General features: G+C 38.0%; 1 protein-coding gene across 4 annotated transcripts in view; it reads right to left on the bottom strand.

Annotated features, from left to right (window-relative positions):
• The window catches only part of ikzf1 (IKAROS family zinc finger 1 (Ikaros)), a 28,735-nt gene extending 13,961 nt beyond the window's left edge, over positions 1 to 14,774 (bottom strand). Inside the window, exons 1-3 of one of the 4 annotated variants that reach the window (XM_033979864.2) lie at positions 14,595 to 14,774; positions 4,870 to 4,923; positions 3,977 to 4,087 (exon numbers count right to left, since the gene is read on the bottom strand). In XM_033979864.2, coding sequence (XP_033835755.1) covers positions 3,977 to 4,087; positions 4,870 to 4,923; positions 14,595 to 14,739 — 310 coding nt within the window. In that variant the 5' untranslated portion in view covers positions 14,740 to 14,774. The remainder of the gene's footprint in view (positions 1 to 3,976; positions 4,088 to 4,869; positions 4,924 to 14,594) is intronic. The other 3 variants (XM_033979866.2, XM_033979863.2, XM_033979865.2) reach the window with 3 other exon arrangements.
• Positions 14,775 to 25,294: the final 10,520 nt, after the last annotated feature.

Genomic DNA, 25,294 nt, shown 5'->3' with positions numbered 1-25,294 from the left:
TGTGATTATCTGAAAAATTAAGATTCCTAGGGATACATTTTGATTATATGTCATTTAGCCACTTGCTTATTATGGTGAAATTCCAGGTTGCAACAGGAAGTCAGTGGATCTATTTCTATTATTAAGTAATTTTAGATTAATATGTAAAATGATGATCTACTTCAGGTATAGTTCAATACTAAGAATCTAAAAAAACACATGATTTCTATAGTAAAGTGGGACTGAACACCTAAACTCCACCCACAAACACATTACAAATAGAGAAGTAAAGAAGAGAGGGAGGTGGAGGAGGGGCGGGGTCTGGAGGTAAAAGAAACAGTGTGATTGGTCTAACAGGTGTCCACATTTCAAACTCCGCCCCTGGAGACGAGAGTTTGTGATCAGAAACACCTGGCTGTAATCAGGGCAGTGCAGAGGCCACAACATAGATTTAGGCTTTTTTTTTTGACCAGAAAGCTGCAAATTTACCTAGTTTTCACAATTCTTCATGACATCATATACACAGTGGAGTAGTGAAAACAAAGTAAATACTGTATACTTTAGTACTAAGTGGATATTGTACGAGCATCACTGGATACAGCATTTCACTTCCTCTGCCAAATGCCAAACTATTAAACTGGCTAAGTTGACTGAGGTTATAGTTTGAGTTGGGGTTTGAAAAGTTGAGTTGTGGGTTTCAGTCACGCAGGACCCTTCTCCCCTCCTCCCTCCACACCAAAACCTCACCCAAACCTCACCCGAACCTCATCACATGATCCTGAGGTAAATTTAACATTTTGTTCTAGAGGTTAGCCATGCAGAGATGCACAGCTCGCACTTCCCCTGTTTTTAGGCTGTCGTTTTCATTCCTGATATAGACACGTTCACACAGATGCACTACTAATTATAAAAAGAAGAGTCTCACAATGATTTCAAATATCATCTGGATTAATAAAGAGTTTGGAGTATTTTTCCAAGCTAAATTGTACGGAAATTGTAAGATGCATTTAGAATCAGATAAGTTCAAACAAAAATAATAGATGTGGGAAAAAAATGATCTTGCGTGCTCAGTTGCGTCATCTTTTATACATTTTAGGATATGGCATCATAGCTGTAGATGCGGAAGTGACTGGGTGAATATAATGAGATAATGGGTCTTATCAAATATTGTGATAAGTCTCTGAAAATAAAATGTAAACTGTAAAAGAATACTTGCTTTATTTGTTTGTTTTTTCACATATTTTTTTTAATAATTACTTGGTTTTGTGGTACCTGTTGTAAATATTTATCATAGTTTTACGTCAGTCAAGTGTCAGTTTGTGTCGAGAGGTAGTGGTGATTTCTAAAACAGCGATCTATTCACATGGAAGGCATTTTTCTGGCATTGATTTAACAAAATAGATGTTGTTGTTTACTTATATTTGTCCGATCATATTTATTGTGTAATTTAGAGAAGTTTTAGCCTTTGTTAACATTATGGTTGCTAGGTAACAAGCCTCTACGTATGTCATATCTGCTGCCTTCACCCAAAAACTAGAAAAGACCAGGCAAAGGTTTTAGTAAAATCTTAAATCTAATGATGTTAATTATGTTTTAGAGAATTTAGTAGTGTAAAGTGACAGATGCACTTTAAGCCCCAAGGTACAAAAGCGACAAAGAGAGTCGACAAATTACATGGTTTTTAACACTTAGGGACAAAAAAGCAACTTGGTCATTTCACATTTTGTAAATAATACAAAAGGTAAAAATATCTACACAATATGAACACATGGCACTGCAGCTGCTTTCACTTCACAATGTGGATTTTCCATTGAGGCCCAGAGATAGTGCGGTGCAGGTGTAACTGTGGTAAACTGCTCCTGAACTTTTATCTCCTGAAGTGTTGAAACTCTGAAGGCAACATCGTGTTAGGAAAGGCCTACATCCTATTTCAGTTTCCTCTCACTTAAGGCTTGTATAACTGCTACTGATAATCAAATGTTATCAGGATCAAGGAGGAAAAAAAAACAAAAAACTGCTGACAGGAAGCCAATGTGTAGATTTTATATCATAGCTACAGATTTACATCAACAAGTTAAAGGTGGACTATGTAACTTTTCTGGAGAAGGGTCTTCCGTCTATTTGTCTCTGCAGAGATGTTATTGCTTTGCTTCAAATGTTGCACAGTATGCCATTAAACATATCTATATCCACGGTGAGAACCAGGCGGTGCCACCAGGCTGAGTTACAAGTCAGATCTGTGGAAAGGCGACACCACTCACAATAAGAATGTCATGTTTTCATTTTAAGGTATTTATTAGCAATACAAAAACAACAACTGCAACTGAGTAAATACAACTTTTCGGGCAACTCCTGGTAAAGAACTAACATCTCCATGGAGACTACACATGGTGGACCTTTCTCCAGAAAAGTTACACAGTGCACTTTTAATTAGGCAAGTAGTTACTGATAAATGATTCTGTAACGTATTTAAAACTGACAAACTTTGTATTCTTTCTGTTCATATGTTTGGCATTGCTTAAAAAGAGTCCAGTATTTTGTAAAAGGGGATGTAGAGAAACTTGGGCAACGTTTTCCTGTTGCCAACACTCCCAGTTTGGAGAAGCAGACGGAGCAGTCACACAGAGGCTAAGACTTCTATGGGGACGGAAAAACAAATAACATGTCAGATCTGCGGACAGGCCGGCCAACTCACTGTAAGAATGCAGGTTTTTCAAGATATAATTGAATAAATGCCAAACGGGTATATTTTAATGTCATATTGCGGAACAAATCAAAGCAATGACATCTCTATGGAGACAAGTAACAATCTATTTATGCAGGTGATAAGACCTAAGTCAAGTAACAGGTCAGATCTGTGAAGAGGCAAGCCCACTCACAGCAAAAATACAAGTTTTTCCAAGATATTTTTTCAGCAATAGAAAGCATGTTTAACTGAACAAATGCCAAATAGATTACTTTAATGCCATACTTTGGAACATACAGGCCAAAGCAATGACATCTCCATGGAAACAAGCAGGTGGCAGGCCCTCAACTAGAAAAAATATAGACCTTTAAGAACCAGTACTGAACAAATTGGAAAGTTCCCCAGATACTTCAGGCATATACTAGTGTTTGTTGTAGCAATTCAACCCTCAACCATTTACCTTTCTATCTAAATCTATAAAATCTAATGAGAGATATTTCATTCCCTCTGTCTGAATTCGATCTTGAGTTTCCCTGACAGCTGTTTGTCCCCTCCCAGCTCCCGTCCCGTGGCATTCCCCGGTGCAGCGTTCACAAACTCAAATCAAGGACGCATTAGCCATTCCTTAAGATTCTGCTCATTACTGACAAGCCATGGATCAAAGTGCTGCTTTTTATGATTGCTGCCAGTGACCTAAATGCACCGCACTTTGGAGTCTGCAAATATCTCCGGCTGGATGCACTCGGGGAAATATTTTTAAAACGCGACTTTAATTTGAGGATTTGAGAAATGCTTTTCGTAATAACATGATTTTGAGTTGTACTTTGATTTCGCTGCTTTGGGAATGTACTAGATAAAAAGAAGGAAGTAGTAGCAAAAATCTATTCCCTCCATAATTTTTCCTGTTGTAACATTCTTCTGCCTCATCTCCAACGCAGCAGCAGAACCATCAGTCACCTCAGCATCTCCATCTCACCACCACCAGTGTCCAGAGGAAGTATTTGTTTTTGAACGTCTCCTTATTATATTCTTGCTTTTACCCCTAATATTTGTAAAATGCATAGTGTAATCGGGACTGAAACATTGCTTACATTCAGAACAATTACACAATTTATTCACATCATTTAACAGCCAGATCTCGTCACCATATTTGCTAATTAACTTAACAAATAATTTCCATCTAATCAGTATGCGTGTTAATAAAGCGTCATGCGGTTAGTTCAATTACCGCCTCAGAAGATTCATTCATAAAAATAATTGCGGAGAGAAACACCTCCTGGAAGTGAGCTCTGATTTGCCGGAGCCTCGTACCTTTGTTGTTGTTGGTTTGCTGGTGGGTGGAGCTTGATGACAGATCCTCGGGCACCGCCATTGGCTCCTCTGGCTCTTCTGACGCGTTGTTCGGAGGTGGGCTTTCCCGACCTGAGGGTACAATGTGCATTAGATTTTTACGGTTTAATTCGGTTTCTATAAATTGTGCAGCTGCCCTTTGCCTCAAATACCATGTTTCTGTTTGTGATTTAGAAATGTAAGTAAGAATTTATTCAACAACTTTCCTTTTTTATTGGCTCCTTAGTAAAGATGAAACAATTCTCTCTTTTTTTTTGTATTTTTGTTGGGTTTTGATACTATAAATTCTAGCAACATCTGTAAACTCCTGAAAATTCATCATGTCGCGCTCCATGACTGAAGCCAGCAGTGGTTCGGAGACTAGACCAATCACAGGGCAGCATTTTGGTTTAAGCAAAAGCCCATCACTTTCATCAAGAGCCATTCCAGACCGATCATGTATTGAGCTTTATCCAGAGTGCAATACATCAATCTGCCTTCTTCCTGGTTAGGTAAGACTCTGCTTCCACTAAAAAGGAAGTTCCTCCCTGCTTTTTTAGTGCGGTGCTGCAAAGTCCTAACGCATTTATAGGAGCTTGCATTTTATTCACTCTGTTTCAATGACGAATGCCTTGTTCCTGATGCAACCAAAGCCTTTAAACGGATTCGAAACTGGAACCTAAAAGTAGAAGACTTCTGACTTTTTGTGTGAATTCAAATCCAAACTAATCTAAATACACTTTAAACTTAAAACCCCAATTTAAGCAGAGGCGGCAGAGCTCGGTCCACATTAAATTTGACTCTGGAGTTTTCAGACACAGTTTGGTCGCTCTTTTGTGCGTAGTTTGTGAAGTGTGCGTTTCTCAATCTCTCACCTGGCAGTGGGGCCATCTCCTGCGCCTCCTCGGTCTCCATACGGTGCAAGTATTCTGAAAACCAGAGACAAGAAGGTAATTCAGCTTACACAAAACATCAGGCTATCAAACGCACTGTCTAGTTTTGACCTATAGAAGCCCCGAGCCAAGATGGAGTAGAGGGGAGGAGGGGCACATTCTCTAAAGTGGTATTAAAATTAAATGGATGGATACTAGATGTTTCTGTCCCATTGATTACAGATTTAAGTGGGTGGGTTTAAGGTAATTATTTGACTGTCTTTTGCACTTGGTCTTGGTTTGGTTCTGGTTTGGCCTCAGTTTTGTAGACCTGCTTTTGTCCTCTTCTAGTCCTGCGTTAGTCCTGATAGACCTGGTTTATGCCTGGCTTTGTTCTGGTTTACTCCTGGCCTAGTCCTGGTCTAGTCCTGGTACAGACATGGTTTAGATCTGGTTTAGTCCTGGGTCAGATATGGTTTAGACCTGGTTTAATTCTGGTCTAGTCCTGGTCTAGTTGGTTTAGTACCAGTTTAGTCCTAGTTTAGTCCTTATTTAGACCTGGTTTAGTTCCAGGTTTTGTCCCAGTTTAGCATGGTTTGTTGTGGAGTGACAAAGTGTGAACGCAGCTTTAAAGGTACACTGTATGAAACTTTACTGGTGGAGGTTCTGTCACCTTCACCGAGGAGATTATTTTCCTTTCCTAGAATGTTCCATGAGTCATTTTAATAAACTATTTGTTCATTATTTATTGTCTCCATGTTTTATTAAAGACATGGAGACAATAAATAATAATGTATCTGTTATATAGGTGTAATTTATGAGAACATTACCTTATAATTTACACATTTTAAATTGCAACGGCCATCTAAGGCGACTTAATAAAAGAAAGAAATCCACTGACTGCATTAGAAACCTGCGGTGGCCAGTGGTAGCTGACGATGGCTGTCAACGTAAACATCATAACAACAAAGAGTCGTGAAGTTGTCAACCCTCCTGTGGACAGTTCCAGATCACTCTAGCGAGTAGGGGATTTTTTTTAACCAAAATGACAATGCAACACTGCCAAACCTTACATGTATCATAGATTAGACAAAGTAAAATTGGAGAATGAAGTAATAGAGAGCAGTGGGCGTATGCTGGTGGCGGTGAAAGTGAGAGTTCATCAGCGATATGGCGTCTTGAAAATAAACGATTATAGATTGCTCATACATGCACAAATCACTCCAAATACAATTTATAGTGTGGGGAAACAACTATAACATGGTTAAAAGTTCTAAAAAGTTGATTTTACAGGTTTGCTTTAACCAATTATAGTGTAAGTATTTTTTTGAAAATTTAATATATACAGATATTTTAAATACACAAATCCATCAGTATTCTGGAGGTAAAAACAGACTAAAGTTTAATGAAGTTACAGAAAACATTTGTCTATCAAACAGACTGTCTAGTTTTGACCCCAACCCCCCCGACCATGTCTCACACTCGCAGATACACTTGCCCCTCGCAGACAATTTCATTACAACTTTGACATAGCACAGTGCCTGGATGGGAGGGCTTGTACAATATAAGGAAACATATAGACCTATCAGAGCACATTTGTTATTTATTGTTAATTCCCCGGTCGCGTAATCATCCCAAAATGCAAAGTGACTGCAGCAAAATTAAGTGGAAAATGAATGTGGCCCGGAGGTCGAGGAGAAGCGGAGGAGAGGAGCCGTCCAGTGATTGGAGCTCGTGTTCGGGCTAATTTACTGAGCATGCATGGGTGGGTCTGAGAGAGGAGCAGAGAGGAGCAGAGGAGGCAGGCACGGGCAGCAAGAGAGGAGAGAGAGGGGGGTAAGTCAGTAAGTGCAAAAGAATAATTATTTTACACTAAGAAAAAATGAGAAAATAATTGACCATTATTTAGAATTGCAAAACATAATTTTATATTACAGAATTGGACAGTGGCTCAGTGGGTAGAGCAGTGGTCCCCCAACCCGAAGGTCCCGCTCAGACCAAGTTCTGTCATTGTGTCCTTAGGCAAAACACTTCACCCACATTGTGTAATATGAAAGTAGTGTGTGCATAAATGATTGGTGGTGGACGGAGAGGCCAATGGTGCAGATCTGCATCCTCACTTTTGTCTGTCTGTCCTAGGGCAGCTGTGACTACAACAGTGGCTTAATATTATTTAGTGTGGAGCAAAAGAATAATGACTAAAGTGGAGCACTTTCAGAGGCTTTGACAAACCTGTAAAAAGCATTATTATTATTTTTATTATTATTAATAATATATATATATATATATATATATATATATATATATATATATATATATATATATATATATATATATATATATATATATATATATATATATATATATATATATATATATATATATATATATATATATATATATATATATATATATAATTTTTTTGGTTATACAATTTTTTGTACTTTTGTACTTTTAACTGTAACCAACTAGAATTTTCTTAAATGTATATGGTGGGTCTATCCAGACACAGTGAGAAATATGCAAATTCTGCAGAAAAATGCTCAAATGACCTGGGAGTCCTATCTGAGGAGAGAGTGCGAGCCACCGCCTCTTTCAATATGGTGGTAAACTCCATGGAAGTGAGCTGGTGACACAACCACACCAAGATACAAAGAAGATAAATGCTTGTTTTTCTGGGTATTTTGAGCAATGCAAACACCAGGAAGCCAAACTCAGTAAGTAAGAATTAAACAATGAGAAGCTGTGTCTTATGCTGTTTTAATACATGGCGAAGTACATAATATGGAACATTCACGACAAATCAATAACATCTCCATGGACACAAGAGGGTGAAGGATTCCCCTCAAGAAAAGTTACATATTGCACCTTTAACTATGTATGAAAGCTCACAATAAAACATATTTAAAGTGTCAGTTGGTAGCCCATCGCTGATCAATAACCCTTTTAAAACAGGCCTTTCACAAACGTCTTCTCCCTCTCTTCTCTCTCCTCTCTCTTTCTCTCTCCCTCTCTTCTCCGCTCTCTCTCCTTAGTCCAGCGCAGCTCCTTGGCCCTGCTCTCAGACTGGAGGCACATTAATAATGAATGTGCGTGGAGCCTTTAGCAGATGGGACGGACTGCTTATGCCCCCAAAAACAGCCTCTTCAGGGGGTCCAGGGGCTCTGTCCTGTCCAAGACTCATCCAGGGACCAACCAGAGACCAACCAGAGGAGAGGAGGGCCCCAAAATAACACAGCAACCCCCGGAGAGGAGTGGGACAGACAGATGGCTGTAAATACTGGAGCTAACAGGGAAGAAGATACTGTACAAGGGGTGTGGGAGAAAGAGAGAGGAAGAGGGGAGAGAGGGAGGAAAGGAGGAGAGAGGGAGAAGAGGAGAGGGAAAGAGGGGTAGTGAGGGAGAGGAGGGAAAGAGGAGGATAGGAGGAGGGCAGGACAGATGTTTTAGCACCGTATTCTCCAGTGAAAGGTGGTATTAAAATTAAATGAGTAAATACTGAATAGGGGGTGAGACGTTTATGGCGGAAGAAATTGATTGGTTTCATTGTCAGATTGTGATTATGTTACTATTCAAATATATGTAAGTGTGTACAGTACAGTATGTAACTTTCTTATTGTCACCTGCATGATACCATGGAAACAGAAAGTTAAAACCATACTTTTGAACATTCTCCAAAGAGATTTTTTTTTTTTTTTTTAATGCCATACGCTGGAATATTATAGCCAAAGGAACAATATTTCCATGGAAACAAGCAAGAGGAGGGCTCCCTTAGGTCAAATAAGAGTCAGGTTTGTGGAGATACAAGCCCGTTCACATGTTTTTCTAAGGTTTTCTGTGCAATAAAAACAACCAAAAAAAGCCTTTATTGTATGGCTAAAAAGTTACATACTGTGGCTTTAAGTGGACTGGTAAAACGCAGGAAAAGTGGGTGAAGTGTCTTGCCCAAGGACACAACAACAACAAAAGAATTAACTCACTAGAGCAGGATTTGAACCTATACGCACACCTGAGCCACTGTTTTCCTATGAATGAAGATAAAAATACCGATGCATCTGGATATGTAAGTAAAACTAGGGCACTTAGTGGGATTTTGGTGAATATGTTGTGCGTATGGTGTATATGGAGGGGTGGGTTGAGGGTTAGATTCCCCGGCTCGGTTTTAGAGGCAGGTGGTTTGAGGAAACACAAAGGAACTATCTGTTAAAATGATGTAAATACACAGTTATATCCTGCATTCAGAGGAGGGAAAAGTGGGTGAGGTGACTTGCTTAAGGACACAACAACAACAACAACAACAACAACAACAACAACAACAACAACAACAACAACAACAACAACAGTAAGCCAGAATTTGAACTGACAACCAATGTGCACCTGAGCCACTGTTTTCCTATGAATGAAGACACCAATGTCATGTCTTAGAGTGGTGGATTGAGGGTTAAATTCCCTGTTTTAGAGTGCTGGGTGAAGTGTCTTGCCAAAGGACAGAATACAACCTACCACAGAAAGGTTTGACTTGTCAACCATCAACCACAGAAGCATCTGGATATGTAAGTAAAACTAGGGCGCTTGGCGGGATTTTGGTAAATGTGTTTAAGGTGCGTAAGGAGTGGTGGGTTGAGGGTTAGATTCCCCGGCCCTGTTTTAGAGGCAGGTGGATGAGCTTTTGTCTGTTGGAGTGATATAAATACACACATGATCCTAAAGCCACAGCCGTGCAGCGCGGAGAGAAACGCGCCAACTGAAAACTCAGGAGAGAGATGTTATCAGCCACATGTGACACTGCAGGGAGGGGTACAACTGATACAAACTGCAAAGGGGAGTTTAGGCCTTAAAGGTGCACTATGTAACTTTTCCGCTGTGGTCTGCCATTTGTTTGTGTCCATGGAGAGGTTAATGCTTTACCTGGATGTTCACTCATAGTAAGGCATTAAATATCACTCCCTCAATTCAGACTTTTGTACTACTCACATAACATCCCCATTTCTTTACCTGGAACATAAGATCTATGGAGAAACGCAGGGAAAAAAAGTCTAAGGATGTCCACTAATTGTAGGTTAGAGGCACTTTGAATTGTTATTTGCGGTAAATATTGATGTATTGTCATAGACTGTATATATCAGGGGTCTCAAACTCAAATTAGCTGGGGGCCACAAGAGGTAGAGTCTGGGTGTGGCTGGTATTCCACAAAAAAAGCTTTGTTAAAATCTTCTTAAACATCATCGCTGTTTTCAACATACATGAGGAAATATGTAAATTCTTGTGGATTTTATGGATATACATCGTTATTTGTTGAATCTTTTGTGACGGGAGTACAAACAGCCGACCACAGCGCGTGACACGTGCGTTTGGGGTTTACAGATTCGGAGGAAGCTTCTACACGCGACATGGTAACGCCACACTAACATTAAACTTTCATATTGTCCTGCAGGCCACAAAATATCGTCTCACGGGCTGCAATTGGCCCCCGGGATGCAAGATGTCTGGTATATGTAAATGGACATAGCTAATGCGTTTGCTGTCATGTTTAAAATAGAAAATGATCATAGCCGCGCTTCCAGCTCCATCGACTCTGGCTCCAATTCACTTTACATTGAAATATTGCCTTGTCATTTTGGTTTTAAAATGTTCATATTAACCCGTTCTACATTATCACTATTTTGTCCGTGATTCAAGATATGAACATTAATAACAGATCAGCGTTGCGGGCAGGAAGGGGCATTACTTCAACAGCCTCGCTCCTGATTGGCTCTTTGGTTGCTATGATACTTGCGGAGCTGAATGCTATAGGTGACGTCACACTCACTTAGCAGACTTCTTTATATCTCTATATTGTATCCAATGGGGAATATACTATAATGGGAGGTCCTGTCTGGCTGCCAATGCGACAAAACTTTTTTTTTTTTTATTCACAAATGTATAAAACTCAAACACTAAACCAAAAAAAAAAAAAAAGTTTCAAAAGTTTTATCACATTGCAGAGGAGGCCGGTGGAATCATTAAAATGTGTGAAGTTGTGAGTAACTGGAAAAGTTGAAGTCTCTTTGTGAAGACAGGAAGAGCTTTGCGGTTCACTATCTCCACTCCTCTCTAAGAAGTCTAGTAGGCCTATATCCGTTATCCTCCTGGTATAAAATCAAAGTAAAATATAAGATGTTTTGTACAAATTAATCTTTAGTACACCATTACTGCACCCTCGCTCCAGCCGGTTTACTCTGCCCAAAGCCTGAACATGTTACCACTGGGCCAGATCAGCTGAGTAAATAATAATTAACAGAATAACATCAACGATAATATTATTTAGCAGCTGTCTTCTGTCAAGCATCTGATCGTGAAGTAAAAATCTTCAAAATGCTATGTAACGATCAAGAAAGTACAATGTAATATAATGCAAATTGTCCAAATAATAATAATAATTAAAAAAACTATCTATCCATAAATAAACTGAACTAACTAAATGTGTTACTATTGAGATGAGGCGGGCAGAACAGGGCGGAGACCAGACCGTTACTGATACGGAGACCAGCCCACAGCAGCACATAGACAAGATATAAGGAGACGCAGCGTATTTCAGTGTAATATATGTGGATATGTATAAGAATGACGCCGTCTTCTAATACTCCTGCATAAATGAATACAAAATGAAAGTACAAATACAATACACATCACATTTTGTCCCCTTTAGAGTCCCTGTGAATAACTACTTTCATATTTTTTTTTCTATTTAAGACATGGTTTAGAACTGATAAAGACGTGGTTTAGACCTGGATTAAATCTGGGGTTTCTCGGATCAACAAATGTGCCAACCATTTTAGGTTAGATCATGTTCCAGGTCATGAAATTGTGGTATCTCTTATTAAAAGCATTAAACCAATTTTTGTGTGAAATAAGCTTATCAAAGAACAAAAAATATCAACCATCTTTCCTGTTTTAAGCCAATTCTTAAGCTTTAGTTTGTCCTGCATGCCTCTATCCTACTAAAATCTATTTGAAGGCTTTTATTTCAAATTTAGCATTAAAATTTTGGATTATGCATTAGTTAACACATTTACATTTTTGCACTGGAGCATGAACGTACTTTATTGGTTAGTGACTTTCTTTTAAAAAACAATCACAACAGATATATTTGAAATGATTTTTACAATAAACACTCACTATTTAAATTAAAATGTATGTTAAATCCAACTTATTAATGATCAGTGTATTAAAATAATTGAGAACATACAAAGTAATGTCTAATTCCACTTACAGGAAGTTACTATTTAAAGCTGTAAAACTGTCGGAAATAACCCTGAAAAGTCCACAATTTAACAGTAAAAGCACTATTAAAATAAGTAAATCCAGCTTAGTCGTGCTCTCTTTGATTTCCTGTTTTCTACATTCAGATCTTGTTGTGAGGAGATGATTTTAATAACGGTCTTTTGGCGCTAATAGCAACAATGAGACATGTTTCAGTAAATACATCTCACTAATATGTTGTCTGGTTAAGTTAAGTATCATAATTTAAAGATGAGCAAAGTCGTGTCTTTTGGATTTTCCTCTTGAGCTGTTCTGCCTCTGTCTCACACACATTTACATACACAGACTCACGTACGACTATAGTGTTAAACCGAAACAAGCGCTTTGTCAGGAAGAGGTTTGTCGACGTGGGCTTTAAGGTTTTTCTTTGTAAATTATCATATTTACTAAATGTTGTTTCTTGTGCATCTGTTTTATTTGACCTCTATGTCTTGCATTAGTTTGATTGCTAATTGTGTCTGTAGATGTGTGCATGTTTGCAATAGGTTAAGTTAATCATTACTGAAGTATTATGTGGAATTATCAATTGCTAGAGTTAAAATTGTCAGTGTTTTATGGAGGGTGCAGGTGTGCATCATTAGCATCATTACTGCAATTTGTACAAACTGAATGTGCAAAATAATATGGCTAAAATAATTCATAACTCATTCATTTTAAATCAAGTTGCAATGCGTCTAAATGCTGATAAATGCTCTTTCTGTGTGAGTTTTTTCCCCCCTCAGTTTTATTTTTAGTTTTTAGTTTGAAAATGTGATTAAAATGTGCCATAACTTTTGATAAATGTCAGGTGCTAATTGTATTTGTACACTGCATATTTTTAATGATTTGATAAATAAACTTCAAACCTGCTATATAGTTTGAAATTAAAATATTTTGTTGCATTAACTTAGAGTGAGATCTCAATATGGAGATAAATGATGAATGAGGAATATGGTATTAAAATGTATATTTGCATTTAATTGAAACATGTTAAATTGTACAATTTTGAAATTTTGTCTTTTTGGATTTTTTGAAAAAAGAAAGACACTTTTAGATACTGTTTGTTAAAAATGTATAACACGAGTCTGATATGATACCAAACATTTGTAATTAAAATGCAGTGTTAAATATTATTTTTAGAAGACAAATGTTGCAGGCGTAAAATGTGTCTGGAAAGTTCTAGTGAAAAGTGGAGAAGATGATTCATTTGGAGATGTGGGGATATGACTACTACACAGCAACTATTCATCAATTTGAAAGAAAAGTTAGCTATAAACGCCATTCACATCACACAAGTTGCTCTGTTTAATCCTGCCTTCACACATCACCAGCGCATCAGCCTCTAAGTTTGGTCGTGTTTGCAGAAGAGGAAGTGGTGAAGCTGGGCTTAAAGTTCCTCTCTGTGCGCCTTCACCGCGCGGCGTTATTTCTGGGCGTTGTTAACAACTTTCAGAGTCAGTCAGCAACAACTGCCTCCGTTTGACACGATTCATTTCTCTAAACGAGGGCGCAGCAGTCTTCAGCTGAGTCTGAAACCAACGGAACCGATCAGCGAGAAAGAGGGTCAAAGGACGTGGATGCTCTGGGACAGTTATCCATTTGTTTGTGTCCTATGGATGTTAATCTGCCTGTCTGTTATTGACCAGTGCCTGTTTCACTGTTTGATTTTCTAACTATCTATAGGTTAGATCAATTTTGTGAAGCCTTGCGAAGCGACTGCTGTTGTGTTGTGGGGCTTTGTTAAAATAAACTGAGATGAATTGAAGTTTTGTCGACAATTATTTCAAAGTGCCCACTGCTTCCTGTTTTACGCACGGCTCTCAAACTTCCACAAGTTCATGTGCCTGGTTGAAAACGAGTTATAATAAATTATAGATGTCCAAATATCCATAATCAGTCGTTTTTGTTTCATTTTAAAACTTTTAATAATATAGAAGCCGCGAGCGAGAGAGTGTTGAGCGCGCGCCTATGCTGCAACAGGTGCCAAAGCGCTGCGTAAAACCAGGCAATTCCATTAAAGTTGAATGAAAATAGTTAAACAAATAAACAAATATGAAACCCGAAAACATTCAACGATAATATGATAGCAAATTTTAAGAATAAGTGGGAAAGCACGTGTCCAGGTTTCCAAGTTGGAAAAAGCGCATGGAAAAGTTGTTTCAAAGGTTGATACGCCGTAAATGATGAACAACTAAAAATACACTGAATTAAATCACTGTTTAAGAAATATTTTGTTGTTTTTACTACGTAGATAGAGCTAAAGTTACGCGCGTAAAGTTGCTCTGACGCTCGGTGCACCTGCTTTGAAAAGTACAGGAAGCATTTTTTTTTCCAGTGAAATCTTCCCTCCAAAGTTATCCTGAACTTTCCTAACACCATTTCACCTTTAAACATGTTAAGTTTTTGTACTAAAGCCGACTTTGTGAATGTCTTTCCGTGCGCGTTACCTGCTATCCCTTGCGTTTGCAGTATGAAGTTCTTCCAGCTCTCCCCAGTTCCATACGCGGCAGGTCTGAAGGCTGCGGCGGCCCCCGGGAGCTGCACACGCGGTCCCTCCCCTCGCCACTGCACTTCCTCGTTCCAGCCCAGCATCGCTTCGTCTGCAGAGAGCCCTATAGGTACCCGGGCTTTTTATCCACACGGCCCTAGCTGCTTGTGAACTGGACGCATGGATGGAGCCTGCGCCAGAGCCGTGCCGTGCCGTGCCAATGAGAGCGCTGACAGGCAGAGCATCACTGGCAGCCATGCATGAGATGGGATGAGACTGGACCCGTTCATTGTTTATTTATTTCATTTAAAGAGAAAAAAAGAGGGGGGCGCGGGTTGGCCTTCTGTCACCTGCAGCCCGCTAGTCCCAAAGAAATTAACACAGAGGTTTAAATGACTGTGTTACTGTAATGTCCCACCAAAATACACAACATCCAATATGTCCTTTTCAAATAGATGACATTTTGCTGGCTAGTTTAGTTTTGCACACACATGTCATCTCCCCCTGCTTGGGAGGTCCTAAACTTAACCTAAGCCTTAACCTATTTTAACCCTTTAAATCTTGTAGTTGATTTAATAATACAGGAATTATGTCATAGGGAGCAGATTTTTGTCCCTATATAGACAATACAGGTCCCCATAATCTAAGTGTGTGTGCAGATTTCAGTCTATCGTACAAGATCAATCCTAACCTTAGCCACTGGAATAAATATAACCTATATAACTCATATTCTAAGTTTAAATCTTGTTGTTGATAATAAAGGAATGACATCATAGGGACCTGATATTTGTCACCAAAAAAAAAAAAAAAAAAAAAAAAAAAGCAGATCCACATAACACAATGATTTTTAACTGTAGGAAACATTATGTATTAGAAATGGTGACACTTTATTGTATTTTATTGTTAATGTTAATGATGAACTTAGTCATATTGTAATTGTAATGACATGTGTATTTTTAGTGTGTGTTAACCTGCCAATGGACTGCAGATTTGTTTTTTTTGTTTTTTTTTTTATCTTTATTTTTACAGTGAGAGCCCAATGAGAGTACCAGAGTGTCTTTTATATGAGTGCTCTGTTAAAATACAGAACAATACAAACAAAACCAAACAAAACAAAAACCACATAGGTCCTTTTAAACATTAAAAACAGGTGCAGGTTATGATTATAAATGTTAATCACCAGATTATTAAAGTACATTAGTGGCACTAATGTATCCAGTTTTGCATGTCCTTGAAATTTATTCAATTTTTAACCAAAAGCTTTTTTTCCCCATTTCAGTTCTGATGTGGACAAAGACAATCATGAGACCTTCTGTTAAAGCTCCTGTATCAAAGATCAACAAGCATCTTCAGGTAGTCTAACAAGTTGTCTCTTATTAATACATCTTATAGAGTGTTGTTCTCTTCTTGAAAGATAGTGATGGACAACCAGCTTTTTCATAGAGTGCACAGTGAAACAGTGGGTTTAAAAACATCACCTGTTATGAAACGAAGGACTGAGTGAAAGAGTGAACAGCATCTATATATATATATATATATATATATATATATATATATATATATATATATATATATATATATATATATATATATATATATATATATATATATATTATATTATATACTTTTAGGGCATTGTGGATTTCATTAAACTCTTGCTGCAGTTTTGAAATTGTCTAATCAGCAGAGGGAGCACTTGCATACAAAACAGCTTCATCTGCATATATATATATATATATATATATATATATATATATATATATATATATATATATATATATATATATATATATATATACACATACATACACAGATTAATGAGTTTGTGCATGGTCTAAACTAATATAAACCAGGACTAAACCGTAGGTCCCAAGAAATTAACATGGAGGTTTAGATCACTGCTTATGTTAATATAGTGTCCCACCAAAATACATGGCATCCAATATGTCTTTTTTAAGTAGCTGACTATTTGCTGGTATGTTTAGTTTTGCACAAAATCAAAACTGGACTAAACCAGGACTAAACTCAGAACAGTAGAAACTCCCAATGAAGTTAACACAGAGGTTTAAATGATTGCTTATGTTACTATAATGTCCCATCAAAATACATTCAAACAGCTAAACATTGTCCTATAGAAAGGATATTTGTGCCAGGTCATAGCAAACTCACCACTCATCCATGGACAGGTTGATGTGAAAAGGGGGATGCATGACAGTGGTACTATGGTATTGTATAGGCCCCATGATGTTGAAATGAGATCCAGATTTTATGGTTGAATGAAAAAATATAATCAACCTGCTTGGTCACTATGCATTTCATTTTGGATATTTTTAATCAAAATGGATTATTGACAAATGGATAATAGGTCTCTCAGAAAGACATGTAACATAGTCTATGGGTGCGTTTACACATTTGGGTTTCCATGTTTGTGGGAATAATACCTTAATTTTCTGAAGACTGATCCTAACTGTAACCACTTTCCTTATTTTAACCCATATTTTCTTGGTCTAATAATACAAAGGTCTATCAGGACTAAACTGGACCCAGGGATAGTGAAAATTGACAGTTGTACCAAAAGCAATGACTAAACTATGAGTTGAACCTAAAGCAACAAAGCAAAAGATCTGTCTAATTTACACTTTTTCCACACTGACAGAACACTATATTACGGTTATAGTTACAGCCCTTTAGGACACAAACCTCATCTAACAAGTAACCTAAAACTTTAATGTATCTGCGGGCCTGTTTATTAACAAGGAGAAGCACTTTTTATTCAATCTTCAAAATATGACCTTTTAATTTTCTCCTGAATCCAATCCGATTGTCAGTCCACCTGGTAATCGTGGTATAAAATCAGATATTGAGTATTAAAATAATGCTCAGAGATACAGTTGGTGCATTAATATTGATGTGAATGATAAATGAATTATGAGTGACATCTCGTCTCTGTCATTATCAGCTCTGGTAATACGTCTAATACAAAAGTAGAGTCCGGGACTGTGTCTTATGAATTCCGATAAGCATGAAGGACAGGCGTTCACAATAGACACGTGTTGCTGTGTTCTTAGGCAAGACGTTTTTACCCTATGCTTTCTGTGTGGGTGATGGTGGCCTTGCTCCGTCAGTCTGTCCCAGGGCAATGTAAACCAGTTTAAATATCTTGAAAGGGCTAAAAATACAATGCATTATCCGTATTATTTTGAACTTTTTAGCTGTTTTAAGATATAGAAATCGTTGCTGCAGGTGTTCATTAACATGCACTGTTCTTACCAAACACATACCGTACTATATCCATGGGTTTCACTATGATAAAAGATTCGATTAACTATTTTAAAGCTAAATATTACATCTTTTGAAAGGGAGAAAGTCCACATGCATACATATATAAACCATACACTTACATACATTCTCGTGCCATTCTCTCCTCCTCCCCCTTCACCCCATAGCCCCCAGAGCAGATCAGAGCGGGGGGGAGTGTGCTCTGTTACTGGGAGTGGGACAGTATCTGGACAGGGACACACTGGCTCACACTGATAGCACCGACCGCTCCAAAATCCAACTGCTTTTGGTCAGGAGTTACGTCATGAAGCTGTTTTTCACCGGTCTAAAATGAACTATATACTCTGGTGTAATGACAATATATCCATTTGTGTCAGAGTGATGAAAAATTAGGAATGTTATTAGCAATTCAAAACTATTTTATTTTTTAAAGGTCAAAAGTAACAGCAAAAAGTTATGTGACCGAAACCCATGGAAGTAACAATTATTGATAAGTAATTTCTTAAAGGTCCTATATTACGCAAAAGTGACTCTTGTGAGCGTTGTTATAATGTTGTTTCCTCATCAAAAACATACCTGGAGTTGTGTTTTGTTTCATTCACACATTTGAGAAATCCTTTATTATTAGTCTGTCTTCATCTCCAAAGTTCAAAATGCTCTGTTCCACCTCGTGATGTCATGTAATGGTAGTTTTCAAGTTAACAGTTACCTTTTACCTTTTGTTTGGTATGGACTGGCCATTCAAGGGTGAAATGATCCAAATGATTCTAGTGGAGGTGTAGAGAAATTAAAAACACAATGGAGCACTTCCTGTATTACCACATGACATCACAAGGTGGAACAGAGTGTTTTCAGTTTGAGAGAAGAACTCAGCCCAAATATACAGGGTTTGTGTTAAACAAATGAAACAAAAGGTATACTCCAGACATATGTTTGATGAGGAAACAACATTATAACATAGATCAGAAAACAGTGTAATATCAGCCCTTTAAAGATATCAAATTTGAAAACTGTTAATACTCTGATGACCGCAGTGCTGTCAGGGCCTTCTCCAGATTTCTTAAAGAGTCATTCTGAGCTTTCATATTTGGGGATTTATTTAGGTCCTTATCTTTTCTGTATCAGATTGAAACTAAATGTTCAACTGTGGGTCAAATATGACAAAGCAAAAGGCCCAGACAGAGCAGAGTCAGAGTCAGCAGAGTGAGATAAGACGAGAGGGGGAGAGAGGGAGAGAGGAGCAACTGACAACACCACATATGCACGGGTTTTAAGAGATGAAAAATAAGCAGTATAGCCACAGTCATTAAAATTCCCCAAATATTCTATTATTTGAATGATAAAGTCCTCAAAATGGCTTCCATATCAGGAAAAGGTTATGTGATTGAGATTCATGACTAAGTTGGGCTAATGCTTGGTATCAATGTTGATGCCTTTAAGTGGAATGCATTTCAAGGGCGTGCAAAACTACAAAAATTGGTGCCATTTATGCATTTTAATAATCTAGTGCTAAACTTTATAATCACACCAAAATTGACCTATGCATTATTATTATTATTATTATTATTATTATTATTATTATTATTATTATTATTATTATTATTATTATTATTATTATTATTATTATTATTATTATTATTATATTTTATTGTACTGTATTTTAACAGGGAGCTGAAACCCTGTATAAATAAAGATACATGAAATGAAATAAATAATCCACAGCACGGCATTCAGCTATAGCATTTATAAAATTGCAGATGTTTCATTATAATACATTGGATAAATATGCATTCGGACTGTGAGTGGGCTCGCCTTTCTACAGATCTGACCTGTAACTTTGCCTGGCGTCGTCTTCATCTTGTTAAGTTTAAGTCTATACTGTTGAACTTTCCAGGCAAAGGATCTTCATGGAGACAAGCAGGTATAGTTGACTCTCCGTCCAGAAAATTTTCACCATGAATTAATGACACAGTGAGTCAATTCTGCGACTGACCAGAAGAATCTGTTGTTGCGCTCTATGGCATGACATTCCTTTCCCATTGCTGTCTTGCTACAGAAGGAGATCTGCAAATAACCATGTCACCGCTGTGTTCAGGTGACGTGAAAAAAGCATCAGTTATCATATTTTTAATCAACAAGGCAATACATTACTAATCATTTCTAAGAGCTGCTCTGTCAGGTTGCATTTTGAGAATTGCCTGCTCAAACTTTCCTTATTAATCTTATATCTTAAGTCTTTAAACTGACAACAATCACATTTTAGTGTTGAGCAACTGCACCACTTTCTGATGCTAACGTTAAAAAGTAACTTCACTTGTCACATATTATTTATACTGAGAGAGAAGACGGTGAACTCTGTGCCAGTTTTTGTTTCATGCGAATAGGCCCAGTAATTACAGAGATATTAACCATAAACCAGGTCAACAAATCTGCAATCTGACAGTTCAATCCTACCATAGAATTCTGACCTGTCGTCCAGCTCAGTTTAAACTACAATGTCGTGGGGTCACATGAACATAGGGCTGTCAAAAGTATCGAAAATCAGATACTAGATTCTCAACCTGGATCGAAACTAGATACTCATTTAGTTTCGATACAGGTTTAGAAACTAGATACTCATTTGAACAGATATTGATAATAAACAAGCCATATTCACAGGACAGAAATGAACCCATGTTTGTTTTTTTTTAATCAGCATGGTGGTATCTGTTCCCTAGAATCGAAATCGAGTTTAAAATTTAGTATCGTGACAACACAACACGGATGCAAAACAGATGTATTAACGTCATATTATTGGTCATCTATGTTTAATCAAATTCTTGCATTATTACTCTCTAAATAAAGTAATTCATTATTCTAATCTTGTTCGGTGTCTGCTGCAGGTGAGATTCAGCCCATGTCTTTGTAATTAACATCATTATAAACCTGCTCTCCGTTTCCCCTCGCTCTCCTTCTCGACAAAAGCGACGTTACCGTGCCTATTTCATGGGCGTTTAAACAGCATTCACTGCCTCATATCACGTGTCACTCTTAATTGGTTCAACGCTTGATAATCCCTTTAAATACTCCAATTTATCTCCAGACTGAAAAAAAGACAACCTCCCCTTTTATTTGGGATGGCATTATGCAAAAGATGTCTGGCTAAATTAAATTCCCCACTCCGAAGGAACGCATCAATTTCCTTATGTTAATTATCTGCGCGTTGTCAGTAGAAGGAGGCAGGCATGCTTGACACTCTGGCCTTTTCATGGAGAAGCAACGTGTGAAAAATTAGCCGAGGAATTAATCTTACGCCCAAGCAGCCGTTCAGATTTCCAACAGGAGAGACGCGAGGCTCGAATCAATCAACGTGAGAAAGATGTTTTTGAAAGGCAGAAAAATAAGATGCAGAACGCCAAATGGAAAATGTATTGAGAGGATGGAGAGAGGAGGGAGGAGAGGAGGGACAGAGGAGAAAGAGGAGAAGGTTAATGGAGATGTAGGTCTAATAATACATGTGAGTTTGAAAGGATGCAGGTTTATTAAGGGGGTGGTGGACAATGCAAGAAGTGAATGTATTAGCATAGAGGTTTGTAGCTTTATAGAGGCCTGTGCAATGTGAAAATACAAATTTAAAGAGTAAGTTACAAGTGGGTACTACTCAGATTTGCTAGATTCACTTTTTAATAAAATTGTACATGTTGGAGTCACGTTTTACTTATACTTGAGTAATATATTGTACAGTGTAATAGTACTGTAACTTGAGTAAAAGTTTTGGTTAATCTTCCCTGGCAAATCCAAAGTGTTATCTGTTTTTTTTATATATATACAGATTGATATCATTCTAGTCCTTGCATCTTCCGCAGCGTCTCAAGCCCAGTCAAACGTGATCGTGGAGTCATATTTGTCTTTTGTCAGTGACACATGTGAAAAGAAGGAGCTCACTGGTCAATTTACCTCACCTCAGATGAACAGAGTTTACTGCTTCACTTATTGATTCGGCAGAAATTTGTGATATTTTTCAGCCCCCTGTGATTTTTTTCCTTCATTTTTTCCGATAAAGATGGACCATGCGTTTCCCCGATTGAAGAAATGTGTATTCTTGATCCCAGGCAAACTATGAGTAACTCTACAAGTGACAAACTCTTTATGTTGATATGAAATGATTTGTACTTATTTGTGTTTCAGAGAGCTCTGCCAGCCCTGTGGGTAACATGAATTGTAGTAACTCTTTTCAAAGTAGTACCCTAGGGCTTCCGCGGTTGTTTTGTGTGTGCACTGCTGTTTATTTTGTGATCCACGTAGGTGTAGGGGCAGAGGAGAACTTTGTCTTGCTGCGTGAGTATTGTAGCAGCGCTCCATCACCGTAGCCTAAGGCCTGAGTGTCCTGTACTCTCTCGTGGCTTTGTGTTCTACACTTCACAGGTGACCGATGGAGACGCACTGGACCCAGAGAGGAGACTGCACTGCATTTTAACCAGCCAGCTTGGTGCCATTTAAAACATCATGAGTGTTTTTATTGCACTATTGAACATGCAACCTTACTTACCTGTCCAGCCAGAACCACATGCATTGACAAAAGTTTACAAAGGTGAGTGGACCTGGAGGCATATCTTGTCTCCCTAGTTTTTGGCGGCGTGATTGACATGAGACACATGCTCTGTTCATGTTGAAAACAAACATGGCTGCTTACCCACAAGAAAGAAAAAAAACCCCAAAAAAAACAACAACAACAACAACATAAGAGACTGAAAAACAGCTTAGATTTTTGCAGATTCAATAATCGAAGCACCAAACTCTTATTTATCTCAGGTAAAATAAGTTATATATTGCTCTGAATGTTATGAGATGTCTTCTGCTTTTGAGAAATACGTGATACAAATTAGCGACTTCTAACCCTTCTGGAGTTGATCAGAATGTAAACGAGAAATTGCTGGTCTTATTTGGCCTGGAACCCGGCCTCCTCCTGCCTGTAGTTGTTCCTTTGACTATAATATACCACAGTATGGCATAATCTATCTACACGGAGAATGTTCCATATGGTTTTAACTCACTATTTCAATGGAATCATGCAGGTGACTTTCCACCTCCAGAAAGCTACATACTGTCACTTTAACACATCTTTTAGTAATTCTCAGCAGATTTCAGCCCACTTAGTTTTATGGACTTTTTGTAATGTGATTGTTAAACTCAAAGTCGCTCTCATCCATTCTTTGGTCTTATTGTAATAGAATTGAGGTCTAGTTTCAATCATCTCCTCATTGATCAGCATGTGCCCAGAGCCCCTGAAACTTTAAACTGCCAGAGTAGAAGTATATAGTAGGACTTTTGAATGAGACACAAGTTTGTGGTTTGCTCCTTCCTGCTGCTCAGAGCTGTTAGAGATACTGAACCAGAGGAAGACTGCTCCACCAAGATTAACTGGATTTAAACACGTTTGAAGGAAACGATAACCTTTGACAAATCTGGTGACGTTTTTTGTTACTTGTGAGTAAAATGGAGCAAAAATTCAAAATGGCATCAGTAGAATCCAGGTTGAGGTGGATGGTTAGAAGTTGTGAGAAACAGGAAGTAGGTCATCCCTGTTTCCTGTGACTGCAGAAACCACAGACACTTCATAATCGTGTCACTCATATCCCTCACAGATCAAATGGACTCAGCGGGTTTAGAATTAGACAAAAAACAGTACAACTTATGAGACGAAAAATAAGGAAAACTGAAAATACTTTACTGTCTGAAAATACATAGCCGTGATTTTGACTTTAAAAGGCTCATATTATGACATTTCTGATCTATGTTATAATGTTGTTTCATCACACTGTATTTGTACACTCCATACACCTTCACTACTAGGACGATTTGGACAATTTCAGCCCTGGAATTGTCAACTTCTCCTGAATTAAAGGTAAAATGCGTCATGACATCACAAGGTGGAACATAGCATTTTGAGCTTTGGACATACAGACAACCTAATAATAAAGAGTTACTCAAACATGCGTGAATGAAACAAAACACAACAACTCTGGGTATGTTTTTGAAGAGGAAACAACATTATAACATGATTTAAAGCTCACAAGAGTCAATTTTGCATAATGTAGTATCTTTAAATATGGCAAAAACAATGTCCTGGATGCTGCCAGATGTGATTGTAATTTTAAAGTGGTTCCATAATGCCCGAGGTCAAAGATGTTAGTGCACTAGGAAGCAAAATCCATGTGCAGTCCTTTTATGAGCTTTTAAATGTTATAACTGTGTACTTTTATCATAAACATAGTCAAAGTTGTAACCCTGTGTTGTCCTGTATTTGAGGTTTGAGTGCTCAGAAAATTTCTCTGTTCACCTACCCCCTATCCCGCTACAGTTATTTATTTTCAGACGTGTGTTTAAAAAAAAAAAAAAAAAAAAACAGAACAAAAATGAGAACAAAAAAAAATTAGAAACCCCCCCCCCCAAAAAACCAAAAAAAAACCAAAAAAAAAACAAACATACATATTAGTTTAACTTGAACAAAAATGTGAAGTTTAATATTAAGAGTTAATATTGAAATCTGCTTTAAACCTGACAAAAAAACGTCTCTTTCCATATCTAGACTTGCTGTGTGCCCTTGGCTGGACTCAGATCCTCAGAGTGGAGTCACTGAGTCAGAGCGTTGTGTTTAGGAGGACAATGCTCCATCTCTGAACTCAGTTTGGAAAGCACTCATCTAAATCACACAAATTATGATAATGTCTCTGCCTCATTATACTGCATACGAGCTGGACGCACAGGGGGAGAGAGGGAGGAGAGAAGAGGGGAGGAGATGACAGAGAGGAGGGAGAGGTGAGAGAATAAGGGAGAGAGAAGGGGGGGATTGGGAGGGAGAGAGGGTCAGAAAGAACGGAAAACAGATAAAAAGAGAGAGATAGAAGAGGGGAAAGGCAGGTGAGAGGGATTTGGGAGGGAGAGAGAGAGGGAGAGAGATAGAGAAAAGGGAGGAGAGCGAGGGCAGGAAGGGAGAGAGAGGAGTAAGAAGAGAGCTGGGGGGTCTCAACATCTGGTCCGTGGACACTGATGGTGCGCTGCAGGCTTCTAATGGAGGAAGAATCTTGTGAATCCTTTTATTTTTATTTTATTTTAATCATTTTGGGCAGTAAATCCAATGTTTTGTCCTGGTTTGAGTAGACTGGTTTCAGGACATGGTTAGTCTGGATTTAGACCAGCGATTCACTCTTGTTGAGACCAGGAATAGTCCAGGTCTCAACAAACTTCAGGTTTAACCACAGTAACATACAAGTTTAGTTCTGGTCATCTCAGTTGTCCTCATCAAAAGAAGGTTGACTGACAGGAGTGAGGCTGTCTGTCTGTACCATCGGCCGCTCAGGCTTGGTACACACTTAATTCAGACTTTGCTCTGGTGCAGGC

Source organism: Periophthalmus magnuspinnatus, chromosome 15, assembly GCF_009829125.3.
Source record: "Periophthalmus magnuspinnatus isolate fPerMag1 chromosome 15, fPerMag1.2.pri, whole genome shotgun sequence".
NCBI lineage: Eukaryota > Metazoa > Chordata > Actinopteri > Gobiiformes > Gobiidae > Periophthalmus > Periophthalmus magnuspinnatus.
The sequence above is the reverse complement of the archived record's forward strand: the minus strand, read 5'-3'. Positions and strand labels throughout refer to the sequence as shown.